This window comes from Hypanus sabinus, chromosome 14 (assembly GCF_030144855.1).
Source record: "Hypanus sabinus isolate sHypSab1 chromosome 14, sHypSab1.hap1, whole genome shotgun sequence".
Lineage (NCBI taxonomy): Eukaryota > Metazoa > Chordata > Chondrichthyes > Myliobatiformes > Dasyatidae > Hypanus > Hypanus sabinus.
Window position 1 is genome coordinate 91,279,224 of NC_082719.1, and position 10,024 is coordinate 91,289,247.

The following is a 10,024-nucleotide window of genomic DNA, read 5'->3' on the forward strand; positions in this document are numbered from 1 at the left end:
CCTGACGACAACTGCTGGCTATAAGGATGTCGTACACATAAATGAACACAAAGTCCAGGTCACGTCCCACCGCGTCCATTAGTTCTTCAGGCCGAATGGGGTGATGAGTGCTGTTTTGGGGATGTCTTCAGGGTGCACCAGGATTTGATGGTATCCCCGGACGAGGTTTACTTTGGAAAAGATTGTTGCCCCATGCAGGTTTGCTGCAAAGTCCTGTATATGCAGCACGGGGTAGCAGTCTGGAATGGTAGCCTCGTTCAGTCTGCAGTAGTCGTTGCATGGTCTCCAACCCCCGGCTGCTTTGGGCACCATGTGCAGTAGGGAGGCCCATGGGCTGTCAGACCTCCGTACGATTCCCAATTCCTCCACCCTCTTGAACTCCTCCTTCGCCAGGCGGAGCTTTTCTGGGGGGGGGGGGAGAGCCTTCGTGCGCGAGCATGGAGGGGTGGTCCCTGGGTCGGAATGTAGTGCTGTACCCCGTGTCTAGGCATGGCTGCCGTGAACTGCAGTGCAGAATCAATGGAAAGTCTGCCAGGATTCTGGTGAATTCGTTGTCCGACAGCGTGATGGAGTCCAGGTGTGGGGCCGGCAACTTGGCTTCACCCAGGGAGAATGTCTGGAAAGTCTCAGCATGCACCCGTCTTTTCCCTTGCAAGTCGACCAGCAAGCTGTGAGCTCGCAAGAAGTCCGCCCCCAGGAATGGTTGGGCCACCACGGCCAGTGTGAAGTCCCTCGTGAACTGGCTGGCGCCGAACTGCAGCTGCACTGTGCGGGTGCCATAGGTCAGTATTGTGCTGCCGCTTGCAGCCCTCAGGGTGGGTCCTGGCTTCCTGTTGCAGGTGTCATACCCCGTCACGGACAAGACACTGATCTCTGCTCAGGTGTCGACCAAGAAGCGGCATCCCGACTGTTTGTCCCAGACGTATAAGAGGCCGTCCTGGTGGCCAGCCGCCATAGTCATAAGCGGCAGCTGGCCCTGGCCCTTGCAGAGCGGGCGACAACGGCAGGCTATTGTGACCCACCGCTGGTGGTAGAAACACCACTGTTCACTGGCCTCCTCACTCCTGCCTCTGTGTTGGGTGCACCCCCCTGCCGGGCCTGGTCTGGTCTGCTGTTGGGCGCGTGGCCTGGTAATCTGACCAACAGGCGCCACGCTCTCCCTCTTGGCTTTCCACAGCACGTCTGCCCGGGCCATCACCTTCCGGGGGTCGTTGAAATCCGCGTCGGCCAGCAGCAGATGTATGTCCTCGGGCAGTCACTCTAGGAATGCCTGCTCGATCATGAGACAGGGCTGTGTCCATCAGCCAGGGACAGCATCTCATTCATCAATGCTGATGGCAGTCTGTCTCCCAAACCGCCCAGGTGAAGCAGGCGGTCACCTCGCTCACGCCGTGAGAGGCCAAAGGTCCCAATTGAGCAGCGCTTTGAATGCTTCATATTTGCCTTCTTCGGAGGGCGACTGTATGAAATCTGCAACCTGGGCAGCTGTCTCCTGGTCAAGGGCGCTCACCATGTGGTAGTAACGCGTGGAATCAGAGGATATCTGCCGAATCTGGAACTGGGCTTCTGCTTGGCTAAACCACATGCGTGGTCACAGCGTCCAGAAAGTCGGCAGTTTTAGCAAAACTGCGTGAACAGATGAAGAGCCGGTCATCTTTGGTCCAAATCGTGTTTGGACCGTCGGGGTCACCAATGTAGCAATGTGCTGCACACAGCGCTGAAATAACGACACGCAGTCAGTAAGCCGCTTGGAGACTAGTTTATTCAAACTTCACGTCGCTGACATTTAATCCCTAGCGCCCGCCCTCTCCGGGCGGAATGATGTCAGAGGTGCATTACCAAAGTCTCCCTCCGCGTGCTGGCTATTTGTGAGCCGGTTCGCCTGCACAGAAATTGGGTCTCCACAGCTACTTTGATATATAAAAAAAATAAAATCAATAAGGGGGAAATGCCTCCGATGCTTGAATGATTAACAGCTAAAGATAGTTGATGTCCCTATCTAGTGAGTCATAGAGTAATACAATACAGAAACAGGATCTTTGTTCCAATAAGTCTATGCTGACTACAGCATCTTCCCTACTAGTTCCAGTTGCTCACGTTCAGTCCACAGCCCTCCAAGCCCTTTCCTTCCATTTACATACTCATATGCCTCTTAAATGTTTCAAATGTACAGTTCCTGACAGCTCATTTTAGGTACTCACCAGCCTCTTTGTCAAGAAGTCACCTCTCAAGTAGATTTAATTCTCTCCCCTCTTATCTTGTATCAGTACCCTTTCATTTTGGACTTAACCTTTAGGGTATCCTGCACAAGGACTCCCAAGAGCCACCTTATCCATTCCCCTCATGACTTCATTTAACTTTTTTAAGGTCACCCCTCATTCTCCTAAGCCCCCAAAAACAAAGATACGGTTTGGCCAACATCACACTTTTACTTAAGACCTCTAGTCCAGACAGCATCCCAGTCTTCTGTACCATCTCCAATTTGACAATGCCTTTCCTACAACAGAGCAACCAAAATAATGTATGCTCCAAATGTGATCTCACCAATAACTTATGTAACTCAAAATCAGAGCCAAGATTTGCAGAACATTATTAGTTTAAAAAAGTGAATTATGATTTCGATTCCAGGTGTGATGAGTGTAGTTGATTTCAAAAAGGAACTGGATAAATATTTCCCAAGAAAATTATAAATTTACAAAGAATGAATAATTAGTCCAGCTCTCTATATTGCTAAGAGCTGAAGCTCAGTGGACCAAAATTAACAAAAAAAATTTGAATGTCTTGGGAATAGTAGATCAAAGGAAAAAGTAGACAGGATAAAAAGGTACAGGAAAAAATAAGGACAATCCGGGCTTGCATTAAAACGTTTTGGCAGAGGTATCATTTGTGACAGATACAAATCGACTAGATGTAACTGAAGAACCAAAATTCTTTCAAGCAATTTTAAAAGTACAAGAATATTTAGAGGGTAGAATATCAAATACCAGGTTTAGGGAGTGAAGAATCCTGACTCAATAATTTCCATATTCCAGCTCCAAGCCTACGAAGTCTTTGGTGATAAGTATAAATACAGCAGTTAACTGTCAGGTATATTCTCCAGACCTCTGAAAGCAATATGGTTGAGATCTTGCAGACCTAAACTTGCCAGGGTGCAATGATATTCTACACTTGCATGAATCTCAGAATGAACATGGCGATATAAAGTGCAACAATAAATGCAGCGATGAACATAGCATAATACACCATGAACTCACAAGAGGTAGAATTAAAGGTTCAAGACATTGCAGCAGTACAACCGGGAAGGGGATGTAAGGAGGTCATTTGTTCTGAAATCTGACAGCAATGGGAAAGTTGTTCTTAATTCTCATCATTTTGACTTTCAAGCATCTGTATCTTCCTTTGAAAAAAGGTAAAGCCAGAGTGGCAAATATCCTCAACGACGCCATTAACATTCCTAATAGAATGCACTGTAAAGACAAACTAAATGACAAATGAATTCTATTCCCCAATTATCCAAGTCATCCAAACTTTTTATTCTGATGTTTCTCCTTCCTTTCCACTCCTGATGTAGGGCATCAGCCCAGAACATCCACTGTTTATTCATTATTCATAGATGCTGCCTGACCTGCTGAGTTCCTGCAGCATTCTGTGCCCAACTAGATGAGGGTGGTTAGGACAAAACAACATGATTGAAAAGCAGAACACATCAGTTGTTGACAGTTCAAAACAATAGAGAATGCTTAAGTTACCCAGAATAGAGAATGCACAGTTACATCTGTGGAGAGAGAAAATCTGAGTTAAGTGGGTGACCTTAATTTGGAACTGATCATTTGTAACACAGAGTAAAGGACGGTAACCTGAACCTGGTGATTTCAACATGAGCTGTCAAGGTTACCTCATGCTTAAACAGAAAATATGTGGAACAGGGTGACTTGAAGCTCAGAGTCACCCAATCTACAAATCATTTCTCTAAATTAGAGAAGGTAATAAGCTAATATGGTAATAAACAAAAGAGATGATCATTGACTTCAGGAGATCAAAGAACAGAATACATCTTTCCCCCATATACATGGAGAGGTAGTGGAAAGTGTGGAAAACCTAAAGTTCCTTGGAGTTGTGTTGTCAAAGCAGCTGACATGGACCACCAGCACCTCGCTGCTTGTATAAAAAAAAAGGCACAACACTCTTCTTCCTCAGAAAGCTGAAACAGGTCAATCTCCCACAAAAGCTGGTGCTTAACTTCTACAGAAGCACAACTGAAACCATCCTGACCAACAGCATCACAGTGCGGTATGCCAGCTGCACAGCTGCACAATACCTGCAACACGTGGTGAAGGCGGCCCAGCGAATTGTCAGGATGGAGCTCCCAGAACTGGACACCATCTATTCCAGCAGACTCAGGAGGAAAGCAATCAGCATAACCAGAGACACCACAAACCCTGGCCACTCCCTGTTTGATCTGCTGCCGTCCAGCAAAAAATTCAGGACAGTAAAATCCTGAATAGACTGAGGAACAGCTTCTACCCCACAGCTGTGGCCTCCATCACACCACTCCCACAGAACGACGACTGAAACTGTAAACACACATATGCACACACAAGGACTCAAATACTTGCACTAACAGCACTTTATTACTGTGATATTCTGGTGCTGCTGCAAATTATTTTCTGCTACTTATCTATTTAATACTGTTTTTCTATTACTGTTTTGTTTTTATCTACCAATTTGTTTGATTTCCTGAGAGGAAGCCAAACAGAGTATCATTACAATAAAGATCATTCAATTCAATTCAAATGGTGGGTGTGAAGAGGTTCAATGGAATCACCACTTGGGGTCCATGGATGGGTAAAAGAGATGAGGCAGAAGGGTAGGTTTACCTTTCTTGCATGGGAACATCTCAAATGGAGTGGGTGATGCAGATGGAATACCAAATCAAAGAATTGTGAAGAAACAATCCTATCAGATGATGAGAGAGGAAAGATGCATCAGATCGTGAAATAATGGAGGAAACTATATTACATATGGATGTTAATGGAGTGGAAAGCAAGGACAAGTATTTTATCTCTGCTATGGCGGAGCGAGGCTTGGTTAGACTGGATGGTGGGAAGTAGAGGTACAGTTGGGAGCTCCATGAGTAAAAGAGTTCAACACTATCCAAGTGATCTCTGACAGCACCGCGATAGGCTCTCAGACCTTGATACTCATCTAGGCTGAACCCTCCTGCCCACATTAGGCCAATATTTCTGTATTTCTTTCCTAGTCATGTACCTGCCCGCACCTTTTAAACACATCCCTACTACTTCCTCTTACAGCTTATTCCACATACTCATCACCCTCCAAGTAAAAAGAATTACCCCACAGATCTTTACATTTCTCCCCTTTCACTTTAAACCCACACCCACAACTTTTAGACTCCTATCCTGAAGAAAAAGGTCTATCTAACCTGTGACCCTCACAATGTTAAGCACCTCCAGAAGGTCACCAGAATCTCCAGAAGATTGTTATTATTCTATAGATTTGAGTGTGCCCACAAGAAAATAACTCTCAGGTTGTTTAGTGGGCAAAATTAGAGCACATGGTATTGGGGGTAGGGTACTAACATGGGCAGAAAATTGGTTGGCAGACAGGAAACAAACAGTAGGGATTAATGGGTTCTTTTCAGAATGGCAGGCAGTGACTGGTGGGGCTCACACCAGCAAGGCTCAGTGCTGGGACCGCAGCTGTTTACAATATACATTCGTGATTTAGATGGAGGGATTAAAAGTAACATTAGCAAATTTGCAGATGACACAAAGCTGGGTGGCAGTGTGAAATATGAGGATGATGTTAGGAGAACGCACGGTGACTTGGACAGGTTGGGTGAGTGGGCAGATGCAGTTAAATGCGGATAAATGTGAGGTTACCCACTTTGGTGGCAAGAACAGGAAGGCAGATTACTATCTGAATGGTGTCAAGTTAGGAAAAGGGGAAGTACAACGAGATCTTGGTGTTCTTCTACATCAGTCACTGAAAGTAAGCATGCAGGTGCAGCAGGCAGTGAAGAAAGCTAATGGCATGTTGGCCTTCATAACAAGGGGAGTTGAGTATAGGAGCAAAGAGGTCCTTCTGCAGTTGTACAGGGCTCTGGTGAAACCACACCTGGAGTATTGTGTTCAGTTTTGGTCTCCAAATTTGAGGAAGAACATTCTTGCTATTGAGGGAGTGCAGCGTAGGTTCATGAGGTTAATTCCCCGGATGGCGGGACTGTCATATGTTGAAAGATTGGAGCGACTGGGCTTGTATACACTGGAATTTAGAAGGATCAGAGGGGATCTGATTGAAACATATATTATTATTAGTAGAGGCAGGTAACATGTTCCCGATGTTTGGGGGGAGTCCAGAACCAGAGGCCACAGTTTAAGAATAAGGGGTAGGCCATTTAGAACAGAGTTCAGGAAAAACTTTTTCACCCAGAGAGTTGTGTATCTATGGAATGCTCTGCCTCAGAAGGCAGTGGAGGCCAATTCTCTGGATGCTTTCAAGAAAGAGTTAGATAGAGCTCTTAAAGATAGCGGAGTCAAGGGATATGGGGAGAAAGCAGGAATGGGGTACTGATTGTGGATGATCAGATTGAATGGTGGTGCAGGCTCAAAGGGCCTAATGGCCTATTCCTGCACACACACACACTTTTATAACAAAATTAATTTTGAACCTCTCCTACAAGCGGTAAGAATAAACTTGACACCTTGGTCAGCACAGACCAGTTTTTGTGTTGTATGACTCTCTCTAATCAATCTCTTCTTTCAAGTAAAGCTCTCCAATCCAGGCAGCATCCTGGTGAATTTCTTCTGTAATCTTTCTAATGCAATCACATCATCCCGATAGTGTGGCACAGAACTGAGCACAATACTTCAAACTGGAGGCCCCACTTCCAGTTTGGAAGCCTGGGCTTGATAGGTTTACTAGATTTAGAAAGTTATTTGCAACACGCACTTGGATATTTGTGTACTACAGTATGTCTATTTATAAACCCCAGCGTCTTAAGCAAGAGATTATGCAATCACAGAGCCCTGGAAAAATGCATTCTTCCAGACTTTCACAATCACAAGTTCATGAAGAACTTTACATCATCGTATATTGGAACAGGATTGCTAGTTGATTTATCTCTTCCTCAATCTAACCTGGGACCAAACAGAGAGTATCTCTACAATCATTAACAAGAAGCTACACGGTTCTCAGTTTCTTCCTGCTAACCTCATGTGTGTAACTGAACAGAAAAGCTACACTCAGGTACAGAAAACCATGTGTGAATATATGTAACAAACACAATTGGAACTTTTTTTAAAGCGCTACGTTACAAATTTTTCTTCAAAACTACAATTCCAAAAGCTAGTTTTTTTTAAAGGGGCAGCCCTGATATTTTGCAAACAGTATCAAATTCACCATTACTGTACCTCAAAACTGGTCAGGATGAAAACTCTCAATAAAAGCCAATTGACAGCTGTCAAATTTTACTCTGATTTCTTTCAAGTTTTATACTAGATAACTATTAAAATTAAAGACATAAAACGGGTAAATAAACCTTTCAACGTAAGATCGGTTTAAAAATAGAAATACTAGAAATGTTCAGCATGTTATGTAGTATTTGTGGATGCAACAGTTAAAGTTTGAGTCGAGATGCAGGATTAAGACCCGAAGCATTCATAATTTCTACCTCCCCCCCCCTCCCCCCCAATGTTGCAGGACGCGCTAAATTCCTCCGGCAAATAGTTTTGTTACTTCAAGTCACAGGATTCTGCCTACTCGCCGTAATAGTTTAAAAAACACCCCTTCCTTAACTTCAGAACGACTCCATAATATTCGGGTGAAAGGTCATACACCCGGACGTTAACCTTTCTTTCCAGATAAACGTGCTGATTTCACGCATGTTCTGTTTCAATTTCCAGAGCGTTTTTGTATTAACTGCAAATCTAATCTAGTCCACACACTGGATGGGTTCAGAATCGGGTTTATCATCACTAGAATACATCGGGGAATGTGTTGTTTAGTGGCAATGGGGGAGGGGATGGCATACCGACACTTGATCTAGGAATTAAGTTATGTTGCAACAACCACGCGAGGATAATAGCGGCGCCGCATCACACCCGCTGCCGGCCTGGCTGCCCGTAGTTGACCCCCCCCCCCCACCCCCACCCCCGAGGCCTCTCGTACCAGCAACATGAGGCCATGCGAGTTTTAGTCGTGTGGCAGAAGCACAACGACGGCAGAGTGAACGAAAGAGCGGCCGAGTCTCCAGGCGCCGGAGAACAGGCCGCCCCGATGAGTCAATCCGACTGTCCGATCCCGCCCAACCCCCTACCCGGCGACCACTCGCTCGCCATTAAAAGCTGCAATCACGACCGCCGGCGCCCGACTGCAGACGTGCCTGAGAGCGAACGGTGTGGTCGGGGGTGCGGAATGCTCACCTGTGCTGTGGAGGGGCGGCCGCGCACACACGATTCACGGGGGGGGGGGGAAGGAGCCGAGTCGCGGCCACCGCTCGCGCACCTGCCAATGTGCTCACAAAGCCCGGCTGCTCACGTGACCCGCCGCCGCCATTTTAACCCGCCTGACGTCACCCGGCCTCATTAGCATACCGGACGATATTTTTTTTAAAGCGATTAGAATTAACAATAACTCGATGCGTGGCTTTCCCCTCCAAAGAAACCGCAGCTAAACAAACTGGGTTTTTTTTTTCTCTTCCCCCGTATTAAATGTCACCGCGGTCATTTTCGCGCGCGATGCCAATGGTGATTTTGCATTGGTCAGTGAAGGGCGGGAGTTGTTCGGACAGCTTATGACCGCAATTCACCATTGCCGGAAAGATTAAAGCTCCCTCATTCCCAGAAGATACAATGGGCAAATTGAAGGAAACATTTCAAAATGGTGATATCAAATAATAAAGATGGTGTGAATTGTATACCAGGTATTGTTGTAAAGGTAGATACTTGTATTTATAACTATTGTAGACATACTTGGATTCATTTGGCACTTTAAGAAACAGCATAAGAAAAAGACAGGATTTTTTCCCCACTGGATATTTGAAGTAGAGAACATCTCAAACACCCCATTAACGAAAACAATTTGCTTAGGGTGACACACACACACACACACACACTTTCCTACCCACCTAGCTTCACCTATCAATTTTCTAGCCATCCCTCTCTTCCTCACCTTTTTTAATTCTGGCATCCTTCCCCTTCCTTTCCAGTACTGAAGAAGGGTCTCGGCCCAAAACATGAGCATGAGATGGTGCTCTTCAACATTTTGCGTGCTGCTTTGATTTCCAGCATCTACTGAATTCATGTTTATATTTATACAAACACACACACACATACTCTACATTATTGAACTCTGAAATAAATAGGAAATGCTGGAAGTACCCAGTTGGTCAGGAAGAATCAGAATTAGATTTATTATCACCAGCACCTATCATGAAATTTGTTAGCAGCAGCAGTACAATGCATTACATGATAATATAGTAAGAAAATGAATTACAGTATGTATATTAAGAATCAGACTAAGAATAGTCCAAAATAGAAAGATATCAAAAAAGTTTGGTAGCTTTCATTGGTTTAGTATCCATTTAGGAATTGTATAGCAGGGGCGAAGAAGCTGTTCTTGAATCACCGAGTGTGTGCCTTCAAGCTTCTGTACCTTCTTCTGGATGGTAACAATGAGGAGGGCATGTCCTGGGCAATGGGGATCCTTTCTGAGGCACCACTCCTTGATGTCTTGGATGCTGCAGCAGCATCTGTAATCAACACAATATGTCAGTTCAGTAAACTTATTAACAAAATGGCTTTTTGCATTTTTCAGTTTTGAGGACTTCATAGAATGCATCCGCGATAGCTTTCTTCAACTATATGTTAGTGAACCTAAAAGGGAAAATGCTCTCTCAGATCTGGTCCTGTGCAATGAGATAGGTGAAATTAACAATCTTGTAGTTGGGGATCTTCTCGGAAAGAATGATCACAGTATGATTGAATTTCTCGTACAAACAGGA

At 45.0% G+C, this 10,024-nt stretch overlaps 1 protein-coding gene across 12 annotated transcripts in view; it reads right to left on the reverse strand.

Moving 5' to 3' along the window:
* The window catches only part of ubap2a (ubiquitin associated protein 2a), a 113,340-nt gene extending 103,568 nt beyond the window's left edge, over nt 1-9,772 (reverse strand). For 2 of the 12 annotated variants that reach the window (XM_059989624.1, XM_059989623.1), the window contains exon 1: nt 9,676-9,772. In XM_059989624.1, coding sequence (XP_059845607.1) covers nt 9,676-9,707 — 32 coding nt within the window. In that variant the 5' untranslated portion in view covers nt 9,708-9,772. Of the gene's footprint in view, nt 1-8,444; nt 8,548-9,675 lie in introns of those variants that run through there. The other 10 variants (XM_059989617.1, XM_059989615.1, XM_059989622.1 and 7 more) reach the window with 9 other exon arrangements.
* Between the last annotated feature and the right edge of the window lie 252 nt (nt 9,773-10,024).